Genomic DNA, 16048 nt, shown 5'->3' on the forward strand with positions numbered 1-16048 from the left:
CTTGTGGTTCCACATTTCTTTCCTCATTTGTCACTTCAGGCATTATCATAGTGTTGTTGGTTGCCTTATTCAAACACACCGTCACTAAGGCTTTCAAGCAAGCCACCACTAAAACAATTGTCAATATAACTACTAAACCAACAAACAAGTCTGCTACTCCTCCAAATGTGTTTCCCAACCATGCAAAGGCACCTCCTTTTATATAATCGTGGTATCTTGCTCCCTCTTGTCCCACCTGTAGCCATCTGTAAAACATGTGAGCTACCCCTTGTATATGTTCATACCTATAACATAATTATATGTCAATGACATTGAACATTATATACCAAACTAACAAGCTTCCTAAAAGGTAAATAAAGAAAAATTCCTTAATATGTAACATAAATCTGATTATTTGCCTTACCCTGATCCCCCTATCTCCCAGGGTCGAACTAAATCCCCTAATCATGAGTGTAGTTGTGATACATTATCCCTCATGCTGCGCTAATATCAGTAGATAATGGTATGTCATGTAGGCAAATAAATGTCACTATCTTCCCTAATTAAAGTAGGAATATTAAATGTTGAAAATGTAATGTTTATCAATGCAAGGGGTGTTAAAATGTAATTCAAATGAATGTAAATCACGACTATCATTTATCTGCCACTGAATGCTCTGCTGGGCTGCTAGGTGCAGCCTCATTTTCTGTGGGACCGTCCACCTTAGCCCCATGTGCTTGTTTGCAATGAGGGGCATGAATCCAACTTTCTATTTTGGGTCCATATTTGTTTCTATTCTTATCAATCTCCTATGGTTTATCAGTTCGTTCCAAAATACCGCAACCAAAGGTTTTAACCAAAGTTCTACCAAACTATTTCCAATGTGAACTCAAAATGCCAGTGAAACAATGATTCGAAGAATTAACTTCAAGGGGTCAATAAATTTATTCTATAACCAGATCTAATTTTCCCATCCAATAGTTTGCCTTGCCACATGTCATATTATAACACTTTAATAAACCTTCGAAAAATGTTTCCCATCTCAACAAATTTCCTTTTTACAAATAGCCATGTGTAACTTACGTATTTAACTACAATTTCCTCTCAATTTGTTTGGCCTAACTGGCCGCAAGAGTGGCTGCCAACATGCAGTACCGTTTTTATCTACCAAGCAAGTGCTCGTCCACACAAGACCTCTACCAAAATGTTGTTTGTAAAAACAAATCTGGGATTTCTGATTACATGGATGCACACTCTCAGGACATTTTCAGGCTGCTGTTAACAATCCACTACAATAAATTAATTCCTTTACCCACAATCAAATAATTAGTACAAATTGAGGATATTGTCCCTATCACCTTCATTTATAGATTCATTCTGTTGGATCTAATTTTTTCAATAATTTTCCACTGCTGTAAGGAAGAACAATAGCTCTCATAAGTCTTAGTAATATCGTACTTAATTTACCCAGCATCGAAGAATTTATTTACTATCCATTCTCATCTGTTAACCAGTGACTTTGTTTGAACTCCAAAATTTAATTTGATGAATCCCATGTGTACAGCTACCACTTATTGAAACCCCTACTTTTGTAGAAAATATCCAAGTCAGTGTTTTTTTTTTAACACCCCCTTAGCTGTTGCTCATCCATTTATATGCACCCAGTGAGTACTACTGACACCAGTATGCCAATGTAGGTGTGCGAGATTAACAAATATGTTGCAGGTACATGTGACATCGCGTTCTGAGTATAAATGACGTAACAGCGCGTTCATGTCTGCCCCTTGGTTTAAGATTCACAATGCATTCCGTTTTAAACTCACAATAGTTCAAACCAGCAAGATTTTCTTTACTATTTTCCCATATCATTTATGCCGAATACACATCCATACATACAGCACAATTTATATGCTGATAAAATTCAAGTTTATATTTATAAAAAATCCGTGAGCAGAGTACTCTGGGAAGTCAGTGTAAGACCTCTCCCAAATTTGGCTAATTTTGTACTCCCACATTTTTATGAAGCTCAAATCCATAAATAGCTTTTATTCTCATATAAATTCTATCAAAGTGGAATCCCAAGATTACTCCCAATTTTTTTTTTTTAATGAATGGCTGCTCATAACTCAGCAAATCAAATCTTTATATTCCATCTCCCTTGACAAAAGAGATAATTTTCATAATCAAATTTTTTTTTTTTTTTATTTCAATTTCATAAAATTTGTCCTTCAATTTTAGAAATGCTAATACACAAATGGACCAAAAGTCTATTCTTAGAAAACCCCTATAATGTCGCCTTGAAATTACCCCTTTTGATTCCCACAATAATTTATCCAGTGCTTTCCCATCTGGTCTATCCTTATTAACATTTCCAGCTCCCTTTTACCTTCCTTGGTCCATTCTCCCCAAAATTTTACCTCAAGATTAATAGCAGATATTTTCGTATGCCAGATAACAACAACAACAACAACAACATGCCTTTTAAGGCCATTTTCCCTGCTAGCGCGGGGGTTAGCCTTGCGGTTCCCATGACAAACTTCTCCATTTTGCCCAATTTTCTGCATCTCTCCTTGTTAACCCCCCTTTGCCCGCATTTCTTCTTCCACCATCTTTAGTCAAGTCTTTCTTGGTCTTCCTCATCCGTCCTCTACTTCAATCTACATTCATTTCCATCACTCTTCTCACCCAGTCACTTTTATCCTTCCTCAATGCATGATCAAACCATCTCAACCTGTTCCTCTTTACAGCATCAATCACAGGCTCGATTTCCATCATCTTTCGCAATTCATCATTTGTCTTCCTCTCTCTCTCAATGATACTCCGCACATTCCCCGAACCATTCGCATTTCCGCCCTTTCCAGCCTTCGTTGCACATACGCACATATCCTCCCACATGCAGCATACACCTATACCTTCAGCTTCATCCTATGACTTCTATGTGAGAGTCATGTTATCATTAAATTTCATGTGACTTTCATAGCGTCTCATTAACTGGTAAATCAATTGTTCCGAAAATTGAAATTTGTTCCGAAATTGTTCCGAAAGTTGAAAAGTTCTATTCCCCATAATGCTCCCCCTAAGCACATGTGTTAGTTCAATACAGGGTCTTTTAATTTTAATTTTTCAGAATTTCCATTTCAAATTTATTCTCTTCCTTCCTATGAAATCTTTGTGAGAACTTTATGGAAGGTCACTTCTTTTTCCCAAATTTACTGTAAGTTCTCCAATGATCATGTCCGATCTTGAACATTCCACGAATCCTGCAACAAATTTTCTGATACACACTCACATTAGATCCATTTCACATATCTGTTCATGAAATTTCACAAATGATCACACAAGTAATTATCACATTGTAATGACCTCTAAACATTCCTAAACCAATAAGCTAGCCTGGCGATGCCAAATACCCCACACTTCTGTCATCTTAGAAGTCACTGTTTGCTTTAGACAAGTATTTATCAAAGCCTTCAGACAAACTATTAGCAATATTATTCCTAGGATTAAAATTATTAGGATTATTATCAAATATTTATCCTCGCATTGATAATATCTCACAAAGATATCAAAGCTTCTTACTTGAGACCGCATTTTCATCAATCAATCAATCAATTTATTCAATTCCATTTATTCAATTCAATTTATTCAGTTAAATTTATTCAATTAAATTTATTCAATTTAATATATTCAATTAAATTAATTCAATTTTTCAATTTCAATTAATTCATCAATATTCATCAATAAATCAAATTAATCATTTTGGATGACTCCTTGCATAAGTCCTTTCCCCAATGATGTCAGGACAGATCCATCTATTGACTGAGATCGAAGGTCATCGGTCATCACCTCTGGTTCATACCTCATGTCAATTGACGAATCACTGTTCTGTGCTGGGGTCATATCTGACATATTTTCCCAATTTTGCCTGGTCTCCACAAATTCTCTTTGCAACCACTAAAGGCAACTCATCCTTCATTTGTGAGACAGCCAAAATTGATGGCAGGTATTAAACAGTTCATTTGGGGAAAAAAATGTCTCATCATTTTTTTTTAATAGTACCCAAAATCTCTTGGCAATCTAAATTTCGTAAAACTCCTGAAATGGAACTGTAAAATTCCTTCAAGCATGCTAAATTTTGAAACTCCATTGTTTGTAATACACAATTTATCCCATAGGGCTTGAAAGTTCTTTCCCAAGTTCGTGCAATCATTCTGCATTGGAACCCTAGCATTGGAATTCTGCAATGGAGTAATGTCATTCATAATAATCATCATGATTTTATAATCATCTCTCATAATCAACCAACAAGAACATCAAACATTTCCTGTATAAACAGTTTGCATATATCATGACATACATGTCTTCAAAAAATTGTATGACCACGAGAACAATGAGCAGAAAATGTAAAAGGTAAAAATAAAACTAATTAAAACTGCGGGCAGCCTGATTGGACAGGTGCACGCCAGAGTCGTTAACAACGACAGTCCAGATCCTATTGTTCAAAATTTCAACTCAATCGATCGAAAAATGAACGCAGGGATGCATTTTAAAGGTTTTCAAGAAATCGAACATGGCCGCCATGTCATAATTAGTATATGCATCCAATCAAGTGACCTACTATAATTGGTCAAGGTATCGAGCTCATCTGACCAACGGTTCGGCCTGCAGGTCGATACCAAGTTCATGGCATCACAATATTAATTAAATAAAAGAAATGCAGAGTCAGCACTTTTTATTTATTTATTTTATTGGTGCGCCGTAGACTAATTAATCAAAAAATGAAAATTCAGAGAAAAAGAGCGTTCTTCACCTTAGGGTAGAGTATATGTGTGCCAAGTTTCAACTCAATAGATCAAAAATGAAAGAGGAGATAGATTTTTTTTAAAAAGATTTTCCCTAACTCCAACATGGCCGTCACAAAATATTTTTTTCTTAATCAATTGCCTCATAGCATAACCAATCTGCAAGTGCTTCATCCGAAGATGTATCTCTTAGGAATTTAATTAAATAAGTCATTTATAAAGTCAACGAATTGATTGATTAAATGATTAATCAATAAATCAAAATATCCTTGATAGCCACATCACTTCGTCATTGTAATGTCCCAATATCAGCTTCCTAACTCAAAAGGTGCCTGAGTTAATGGTCAGAAGAGAAAGAAATGTAATTAATTAAATAAGTACTTCATTAATCGCTAATAATGAAATAACTCATGAATTTTCATCCGATTCACTTGACATTCGAATGGGATTTACATATCAGCCACCTAATTCAACCAACAACTATTTTTATTCAACATAGGCCAAAAGTCAACAACAATTTCAAAATTCTCAATTTTCATCCGATTCACTTGACATTCGAATGGGCTTTACATATCAGCCACCTAATTCAACCAACAACTATTTTTATTCAACATAGGCCAAAAGTCAACAACAATTTCAAAATTCCTTAATTTTCATTCGATTCACTTGACATTCGAATGGGATTTACATATCAGCCACCTAATTCAACCAACAACTATTTTTAATTCAACATAGGCCAAAAGTCAACAACAATTTCAAAATTCTCAATTTTCATCCGATTCACTTGACATTCGAATGGGCTTTACATATCAGCCACCTAATTCAACCAACAACTATTTTTATTCAACATAGGCCAAAAGTCAACAACAATTTCAAAAATCCTTAATTTTCATTCGATTCACTTGACATTCGAATGGGATTTACATATCAGCCACCTAATTCAACCAACAACTATTTTTATTCAACATAGGCCAAAAGTCAACAACAATTTCAAAAATCCTTAATTTTCATTCGATTCACTTGACATTCGAATGGGATTTAGATATCAGCCACCTAATTCAACCAACAACTATTTTTATTCAACATAGGCCAAAAGTCAACAACAATTTCAAAAATCCTTAATTTTCATTCGATTCACTTGACATTCGAATGGGATTTACATATCAGCCACCTAATTCAACCAACAACTATTTTTATTCAACATAGGCCAAAAGTCAACAACAATTTCAAAAATCCTTAATTTTCATTCGATTCACTTGACATTCGAATGGGATTTCCATATCAGCCACCTAATTCAACCAACAACTATTTTTATTCAACATAGGCCAAAAGTCAACAACAATTTCAAAAATCCTTAATTTTCATTCGATTCACTTGACATTCGAATGGGATTTACATATCAGCCACCTAATTCAACCAACAACTATTTTTATTCAACATAGGCCAAAAGTCAACAACAATTTCAAAAATCCTTAATTTTCATTCGATTCACTTGACATTCGAATGGGATTTACATATCAGCCACCTAATTCAACCAACAACTATTTTTATTCAACATAGGCCAAAAGTCAACAACAATTTCAAAAATCCTTAATTTTCATTCGATTCACTTGACATTCGAATGGGATTTACATATCAGCCACCTAATTCAACCAACAACTATTTTTAATTCAACATAGGCCAAAAGTCAACAACAATTTCAAAAATCCTTAATTTTCATTCGATTCACTTGACATTCGAATGGGATTTACATATCAGCCACCTAATTCAACCAACAACTATTTTTATTCAACATAGGCCAAAAGTCAACAATTTCAAAAATCCTTAATTTTCATTCGATTCACTTGACATTCGAATGGGATTTACATATCAGCCACCTAATTCAACCAACAACTATTTTTATTCAACATAGGCCAAAAGTCAACAACAATTTCAAAAATCCTTAATTTTCATTCGATTCACTTGACATTCGAATGGGATTTACATATCAGCCACCTAATTCAACCAACAACTATTTTTATTCAACATAGGCCAAAAGTCAACAACAATTTCGAAAATCCTTAATTTTCATTCGATTCACTTGACATTCGAATGGGATTTACATATCAGCCACCTAATTCAACCAACAACTATTTTTATTCAACATCAGCCAAAAGTCAACAACAATTTCAAAAATCCTTAATTTTCATTCGATTCACTTGACATTCGAATGGGATTTACATATCGGCCACCTAATTCAACCATCAACTATTTTTATTCAACATAGGCCAAAAGTCAACAACAATTTCAAAAATCCTCAATTTTCATCCAATCGCCATCTTTCATAATAATTCTGGACCGGCATCAGATGGCGTTGTCTGTCATTAATTTATATGTTGATTGAATGAGTTTTAGGTGTTATAAAAATGGCGGAAAATTTTTCGGGAAAAACTTTTTTCCCTCTCCTCCACCCTTTTTTTTTTTCCTCTTACCTTGGACCCACGGCTTTCGTCCTACACAATTTCGTTTAATTTATCTAAATCCAACTGGCCGTTCCAAAGATATAAGCCGTTTTGTCGCGGTATCATAAATTGGAATGGGGGAAAAAGATATATATATAAATATATATATAATTCCATTGTCCGCTTCCTCTCGCCCACCAAGCGAGTCGCACGCTTTGAGCGGGCAACTCAAGGGTACGTTTGTAAGTGCAAAACGAGTGTGCAAAACGAGTGTATGGGCCTCACACGACTTGGAAGCAAATCGCCCCATGGTGCACTCATGGCACGATTTTGCTCTCAGTACATGGTAAGGCTTCTAATAACCACCAGCGTCGAACTGGCGCATTTATTACACAGCGCAAAAAATACGTATTTACAGAAATCGTGAAACTCAGATAATGGCTTTAAAATCGTTGTGGATGTTCCATTCTTGATTTTTGTTCGCCCATTCACCATGCCTAAATCGATAAAACGGATCTCGATCATTACCCGGCGTACTAAATTCCGCATTGTAATGAGATTTCAACAGGATTACGACTCAAAGGAAAAGAACGAGCAGACATTTTGCAGGACATTACCTCGGACGATCGTTACAAAAATCGTGACATATATTAAAGTATTTATAATGTCGACAAAATCATATCTTAATTCTTACAAAAATGGTTCTTTGCATAAATCACAGCACCGGGAGAACCAGCTCAAAAAAGGGTCTTTGTGGTTTATACAGCACCCTAGTAAAACTTAAATGGATCTTTGTGTACTAATTAATTACACAGCACCCAGGCCCCGCTCATATGGATCTTTGTGCAGCGCTACACAGCACCTGAGCAAAAGGGGTCTCATCTATATTTTCCTTCTCAGAGCTTTTATGCACCAATAGTGCATCGTAGTTCTCCCAGACACCACCTTCTCCATCTATCTATAATTCCACTAATCTCTGTGTGTATGTGTGTGTGTATGTATGCGACAACGATTTCTCGACAACTACCGGTCCGATATACTTGAAACTTGCCAGGTATATTGCTGGGGACCCGAGGATGTGCCTTTTCAAGGTTTGAAATTAATCGGACAAGTACTTACCGAGCTATGGCGATTTAGCCGTTCGCCGTTCGCTTTGGCGTTGCGAATGGACCAAACCATTCCATGTAAATAGAGGGGGGGGTTCTGTGGTCGTTGCGAATGGACGAAACCATTTCATGTAAATAGAGGGGGGGGGGATTGTCACTGTACTCGCAAGCCGTTCGCCGTTCGCTTTGGCGTTGCGAATGGACCAAACCATTTCATGTAAATAGAGGGGGGGGATATAATTTTAGATAGATATATAGTACGGGCATATATATAGTACGGGCATGCCCTAGTATATATACAAAATAACTAAACACAGGTTCATATATCATAATGGACAATCGACAAGGAACCCACACTTACCTTTTAGAATGACCTTGTCCAAGTCGATGGTTCAATTGATCCTCGTACGGTAGCCACCATATTGTAGGAGAATGTTGAGAAGACTCAGGAGACTCCAATGACTGAGACAGTTTTACAAAGTAAGGATTTATTATAATTAATGTCACTTGTTTCAATATAATATGGAACTATAATAACTAGATGAATTCAAGTCGATGGTTCTTCTTCGTTGGCCGGTCCTCTCTCAGCGCTGTTCACAGGGTTCCGTTCCGTACCGTAGGTCAAAGCTTCTGGTGACAAGTCTCTCTGACTCAAAGTATGTTCCTGTTTTTATGGGCTCACTCGTGTTAATCCTCCATGCGCTAAATCTTAATCCTCTCTCCGCTGAAGCTCCTTGGTCATCCACGCTCGCCTCATCAGCGCCAGTTAGCTCCCCCAGGCGTTGACAACCATCCCCTCCTGCTGGGAGTTTTGGTTCACAATAGTGAAGGCTTAGGAATGTGCTCTAGCCCGGGGTCGTGACAAGGCGAACAAGAGATTACCAGGTCCATGCTTATCTTCGTGCAAATTCCTGACATTCATTTACGAATCACCTGCGACTACCTGCTCCGTTACCAGTCCCAACCAATGAGTTACACTTCCACAGAAGCCAGCATCGGCACCAGTATGGAACACTATTGGAGAGTAAACTCTACCAGAATATTTCATCCAGAGATTTTACTTCCAGCACTGTCACAAAGCATCGCAAACATAATTTTCCCAGATTATACCATAGAGGGAATTCTTTCATGATGTTGACTTATCCTGAAATGCGTTGGAAGGACTTTTGAAAAATCCGAATTTTCTGGTACTGTATATTGCATAATGGTCTTCTTTATGATATGCTCTTCAAAGCTGTGAGAATGTTCTTCGTTTTGTCCAATGATGTTTAAAAATTGCAACTGTATTAATAAAATGTTTCTTTTTTTCAAACCAAACAGCTTTTTGGAGGCACTGGAGCAACGCGTTAAAGAAGTACAAATCTCTGGTGTCTGTGACATTGTGTTGAAATACACAAATGGAGGCTTTCAAAAATTTGTTTCTTACATCAGAAACCAGCCATATCAGAATGAAACCTTCAATAAGTTGTGGTGTGTAAAACTTTTAAACTAAATTTTGCAGTTCCTCTCCATTTAGTTTGCTGAAATGTTATGTTACCTTCTTCCCCCCTTTGCTATGGGCACAGAAGCTTTTATTTTGAGGGATTCACAGCAGAAGGGGCATAGTCATGTAGATTTGAGATGGACATGGACGTTCCGGACAAAAGCGCCAATTTTTTCCCACATGTTACCCGTTACCTTAGCTTTCCATTTTTGATAGGAACCATTTCCTCCAAATACATTATGGCGGCCATCTTCAATTTTCAAGATGGCCACCATGCAAAAACCTATATCGACCAATATCTCAACTTCTAAGCCACTTTGGATCACAATCTTGGTGTCTAAACATACATTTTCTGGGTCAAGGAATACAACTATGCCATTTAGAAAAGCAACAGACGATTTTTATTAACACAAAAAAGAAATTGAACATAAAACTTTAAAAAAAATGGAATACTGTTAATGTACCATAGTCACTGAAAATACTGCAAGGACTGTAACTATATCAACTGTAAATGTGGCGGTATGTTGTCATCACACACCACTGCACATGCATTTTATTCCCAGCCTACTTCTCACAGTGACAACTGGAGAGCTCAGTGCACATCCAACGTGCTTTCTGCATGCGCACCGAGCACCACATCCACTTTGAATCTTGCAGCTACATTTGACTAGTTCACTGCAGGCCTTGGAGACCACAGGTAACATGTTCCACACAGGAACCCATGAATTGCTGTCCTCGTCGAGAGTCCAGCCCCAACCTTCTGGAGTAGGTGCGTGCTGTTCAATCTGCTCACTGGTGCACCATATTCCTGCCTGATATGCAACTCACTTTGAGTGCTGCAATAATGCATCCTGTGTTGGGGGAAGTCTCTCCATTGTCTTCCCCTTCTGACAAAACAGCTCCTTTCTAGCTTGATCCACATGTTGCAGATCACTGGTCTTATCATGCAGGATTTTTTTTTTTTTTTTGTATACAAGATCGAGGCTCGTGAAAGAGCTAAGCTAAGCGTTCCAGCAGCTGGAAATGTTGAGCACCAACCTCTACTTCTGTGTAAGGATTAAGTGCTATGTAGGTAAAGGCACATGTCACATCGTGATAGCAGTTCCAAGCCCCCCATGCTGACTTCTTTCCTCTTCCAAAGAATGCAGATGTAGTATTGCATCCCGTGAAACTGTGAAAGATAGGGAGGGCCAGGGATTTCTCCATACCCAGGTCTTCGTAGATATCATTGATGTGATGATATTGTCACGCAACCGTGATTAACACCACAGTTGCGGAGGCCAATTGCGAGGCTTTTAACTCCCAAGGCGCAAACTCAATAGCGGATTCCAATCAGGCACAAACGCGTGGAATGGCGGACACAGCAAAGCTCCGCAGCCTTACCTATTAAAATGAAACAGGAAACTGCGTTCAGGTATATACAGAAAATAATACAACGATTTATTAAATGAAAAGCAAGGACAAGAAAATATGCGCCGGTAATAACTCTAATAAGAAGCCTAAATTGGGATCCCACACACAACAGATATCAAACACGATACAAGGGAGATGAATACGAAAATAACATGTCTCGTCATGTAAAGTGTAAACACGGAGCTCGGGCTTATCTGGCTCTAGTCGTCTTCAGTGTAACACGGCCCCGCGGCCCTCTCCATCCACCTCCGAGCGCCACCAGGCCTCGTCGGTTCAACAGCACACCACGAGCTCCCTTGCTCCAAAAGTCCACCACAGGGCTGCACAAAGCAAACGAACTCCACTTGACCAGGGACAGGAGGGACTCTCCAAACTCGGGATCACACTGGGACCCTCTCAAGCCGTGAACTCCTTCGAACTCCACTCACACCAGGAGTGTTGGCAGCCAACTGCCGAAACTGGCGTCCGACCGTCGATAATATCTCTGGCCGATGGCGTCACATTGGCGCACTCCTCAGCCAATGAAAGCCTCCCAACTCACCGGCTCGCCCAGGTCACGCCCTCTGCGGCATCACTCCACTCTCCCATCCCCGACCCCGCGGTCCTTGTGTTATAACACGTGCTAGGCGAGGTTTGTAGGCCTTGGAGGTGTAAACGGTGGCGGCCAATTGTGGCGGTGTTTTTGGCCTGGTTTCCTGTCCGTTTGTTCCGAAGTCATTGTCAGGGAAAGGAATTATTTTATGTTGCGTTAGGGACCTAACTAATGTTTATGTGGTTTGCAGTGCCATAATGGACAAAGGTTTGACTACTAGGTGAGACTCACAGGGGCGTTATCTTTAATCCCTCACTACTTATCACACGAATCTCCTGGTAGATCCACAATTATACACTTTATCCCGACAAACGCCTAAACATCAAGAACTTATTACATGTAGAGTCCCTGTCACGACAGTCGAATACCTACCTATACAGATCTACCTAGCTCTAGATGTTGCTCTCCCAAATTCATAACAATATGTAAAGTTCTTTCCCATACCAAAGGCAACCCAAATGCTCACATATTGGCACAGGGTGATCAGGTGATGGAACTTGCCAATGAGAATCACCACTACATCCATGTCAACAGTGCGGACCAGACAATTGGTACAGCCATTCTGAAGAGCATCCTGTAAGTGGATCAGCAGCCTGGTGTCTGCTTCCTCATGATCACATGGTGCCATGGATCGATCGGTTCCTCGAAGAATAGCTGTGACACCAGATGTGATGATGATTTCCTTCTCTTCGGGGCAATCCACAGTGGCAATCTTGTTGGAAAGGAATGCAAACAGTTCCTGTTTGTTGGCTGGGTCACATAAGAAGTCGGCCCAGCTTCCTGGGAGCTTATTCTTGCCCGCAACCTTTCTCTGAACACCCTTTCCTCGCTTTTCTCTGGAGGATTCTTTGATGCTGCTGGGGATGTATGTGTCCCATACTAGTCAGGTTCACTATGTTAACAAATATAATTTCGTTCAAAATTTTGGTAGATTAGCAAAACTATACATTTTTGGAATATTCAGAGCATGAGGAATCCAAAAATTAATGTTTACATTTGCGTAGACACCTTTGCGAAAATGACACTCAGGACAGTGATGAAGATAGTCAGGTTCACTATGTTAACAAATATAATTTCTTTCAAAATTTTGGGATTAGCAAACCTGTACATTTTTGGAATCTTCGGAGCATGGAGAATCTGAAAATCAATGTTGGCATTTGCACAGACACCTGCATGGCCGCCATTTTGGATTTTGAAAATGGCCGCCATAAAATACATATTTTGCGCGATCTCGGCTTCTAGTCAACCTAGAGACTTAATTAAATATGCTAATCCTATGTTTTCTGGGTCAAGGAATCCAATAAAGGCCTCAAAATAGTGCTCAGGATTATAGAAAAGCAACAAACAAAGGTAATTGAAAACCATTGTCTTTATATTTGTGATATTGTGGCGGACACAAAAGCCCACTGGCGTGGTGACATCATTCCACGCACCAAGTGGGCGGTGGCCACGCCCGAGGGGTAGGCGTGGCCTCATGTGATACACCGGGCGACCAGCCCGGAGGAGTTCAGTGTTACAGTGTAGTCTTACAATAAAGACGTTTATATGTTACCGCTTGTCCGCTTCCTCCTTGCTCACAAGCAGCGCGCGTAACGCCGCGCTTTACTGGTGACCCCGACGTTGGATCTGCCGTAGCGATCCTTCCGAACACGACGCCATTGCAATGGCCAACGACAAGGCAATGGCGATTAAACTTCCCGAATTTTGGGAGGCCCAGGCCGAAGTCTGGTTCGTTCAAGCCGAAGCCCAATTTCAGCTTCGGCGCCTCACCAACGACGACCTGCGCTACTGCCATGTCGTCGCCTCCCTCGGGCCCGGCACGGCCGCTCGAGTTGTGTCCGTCCTTCGCCACCCACCGGACAGCCACAAGTACGAGGCACTCAAGCGGCTACTCCTAGCCACGTTCGGCCTCACGGACGACGCACGGGCCGATCGCCTCCTGGATCTCCCCGAGCTCGGTGAGACGCGCCCGTCGGTCCGAATGGACCATATGCTGTCACTGTTGGGCGACGAAGCCCCCGGTTCGCTATTCCGGGCGCTTTTCCGGCGCCAACTTCCAGCGCAGGTTCGCCTCGCGTTGGCCGGGACCGAGCTAACGGAACCCCGTGCATTGGCGGCCGAGGTGGACAAGTACTTCGCCGCTTCGGACACGCGGGCGAGCGTTGGCGTGGCCGTTATGGCCTTCGACGCTGATGTTCCACAGCATCATCTTCTACAGCACGCTGAGGCTCAGCAGCATGCTGATACGCACCTCGTGAACGCCGCCACGCCCCGCCCACCGCCGCGGCGAAAACCGCCACCGCGGGGAAACCCGTCGACTCCACCGGCCTGGCGGAGCCAGCCGCGCTCCTCCAGCTCCACCACCTGGTGCTGGTTCCATGCCAAGTTCGGCCATGAAGCTCGGCGGTGTCATCCGCCGTGCTCCTTCAACGGGTCGGGAAACGCCCGGGCCGGCGCTCAATTGTGGCGATGAGCGCCGGCCGTTCGAGCAGCCTGCTGTTCATAACGGACACCTTCTCCGGGCGCCGTTACCTGTGCGACACGGGAGCACAGGTGAGTGTCATTCCCGCCGGCACGTCAGACAAGCACGCCGCGGGTGGGGGCCCCGCGCTGCTTGCCGCGAACGGGACGCCCATCCGTACGTACGGAAAACGCTGCCTCTCTCTGCGGTTTGGAGGGCAGGTTTTCCGATGGACGTTCGTCACCGCCGACGTGCCCATGGCACTGCTTGGCGCGGACTTCCTGTGCGCTAATGGGCTCCTGGTCGACGTCAAGCGCAGACGGCTTGTCCAGGCCGAGACGTTCAGCTCGCTCGCATGTGCGTTGCCCAGCTCAACGAGCGGCTTGCCAAGCGGCTTGCCGAACGATTCGGTTCCGGCCACGTTGGTCTGTACGCTTCCGGCAGCGGACGCATTCACCCGCTTCCTCGCCGGCTTCCCGGCCCTCACGCGGCCCACCTTCTCGGCGGGGGCCGTCAAGCACGGGGTGGCCCATCACATCCCCACCGTCGGGCCACCGGTCTACGCCCGGGCACGCCGCCTCGAGCCGACGAAGCTGGCGGTGGCAAAAGCGGGGTTCGCTACCCTGGAGCGACTCGGCATCGTTCGGCGCTCAGAGAGCGCTTGGGCGTCGCCGCTGCACATCGTGCCGAAGCCCGGCGGGGGATGGCGACCGTGCGGGGACTATCGCCTTCTCAATGACGCCACGACTCCCGACCGCTACCCCGTCCCCCACATTCAGGACTTTTCCGCCCGTTTGGCGGGCAGGTCCTTCTTCTCGAAGGTGGACCTCATACGCGGCTACCATCAGGTCCCCGTCAGGCCGGAGGACGTCCCGAAGACGGCGGTCATCACGCCATTCGGACTCTTCGAGTTCCTGCGCATGCCCTTCGGTCTGAAGAATGCGGCTCAGGCGTTCCAGCGACTGATGGACAGCGTCCTGCGCGACTTGGATTTTGTCTACGTCTACCTGGACGATATCCTCGTCGCCAGCGCGTCCCGCAAAGAGCACTTACGCCACCTCCGCACGCTCTTCGAACGCCTGGGCCAGCATGGCCTGATTGTAAACCCCGCAAAGTGCCGGTTCGGCGCCGCCACAATCGATTTTCTGGGGCACCGTGTCACCAGGCACGGAGCCGTCCCCCTGCCGGCCAAGGTGGAGGCGGTGAAGGGGTTTCCGCGCCCCCGCACGATCAGAGGGCTGCAGGAGTTCCTGGGCATGGTGAACTTTTACCATCGGTTCCTGCCCCGTATCGCCCAGCTCCTGCACCCCCTGCACGAAGCTCTCCGAGGTAAGCCGGGCAAAGGCGACGTTACCTGGACCGAGCAGATGGACACGGCGTTCACGGGCGCGAAGCTCGCCTTGGCTAACGCCACCATGCTCGCGCACCCGGCGCCCGATGCACCGATCGCCCTCACCACCGATGCCTCGGACTACGCGGTGGGCGCGGTGCACGAGCAATGGGTGCGTGGAGCTTGGCAACCGCTGGCGTTCTTTAGCCGGCAGCTTCGCCCGCCCGAGCGCCGTTACAGTACCTTCGACCGCGAGTTGCTCGGACTTCACTTGGCGCTCAGGCACTTCCGCCATCTGCTCGAGGGCCGGGCGTTCACTGCCTTCGTCGACCACAAGCCACTGATCTTCGCGATGGGCAAGGTCACCGAGCCGTGGTCGGCCCGGCAGCAGCGTCACCTCTCGGCCGTGTCCGAGTACACGACGGACATCCAGCACGTCGC

General features: G+C 43.2%; 1 protein-coding gene across 15 annotated transcripts in view; it reads left to right on the forward strand.

Moving 5' to 3' along the window:
- The window catches only part of LOC137425935 (uncharacterized), a 215846-nt gene that overhangs the window by 161246 nt on the left and 38552 nt on the right, over positions 1 to 16048 (forward strand). For 12 of the 15 annotated variants that reach the window (XM_078776203.1, XM_078776202.1, XM_078776211.1 and 9 more), the window contains one exon: positions 9649 to 9798. The exons of the other annotated variants lie outside the window; for them this stretch is intronic. In XM_078776203.1, the coding sequence (XP_078632329.1) occupies positions 9649 to 9798 (150 nt within the window). The remainder of the gene's footprint in view (positions 1 to 9648; positions 9799 to 16048) is intronic. 15 annotated transcript variants of the gene reach the window in all.

This window comes from Myxine glutinosa, chromosome 4 (genome assembly GCF_964187855.1).
Source record: "Myxine glutinosa chromosome 4, kmMyxGlut1.1, whole genome shotgun sequence".
Lineage (NCBI taxonomy): Eukaryota > Metazoa > Chordata > Myxini > Myxiniformes > Myxinidae > Myxine > Myxine glutinosa.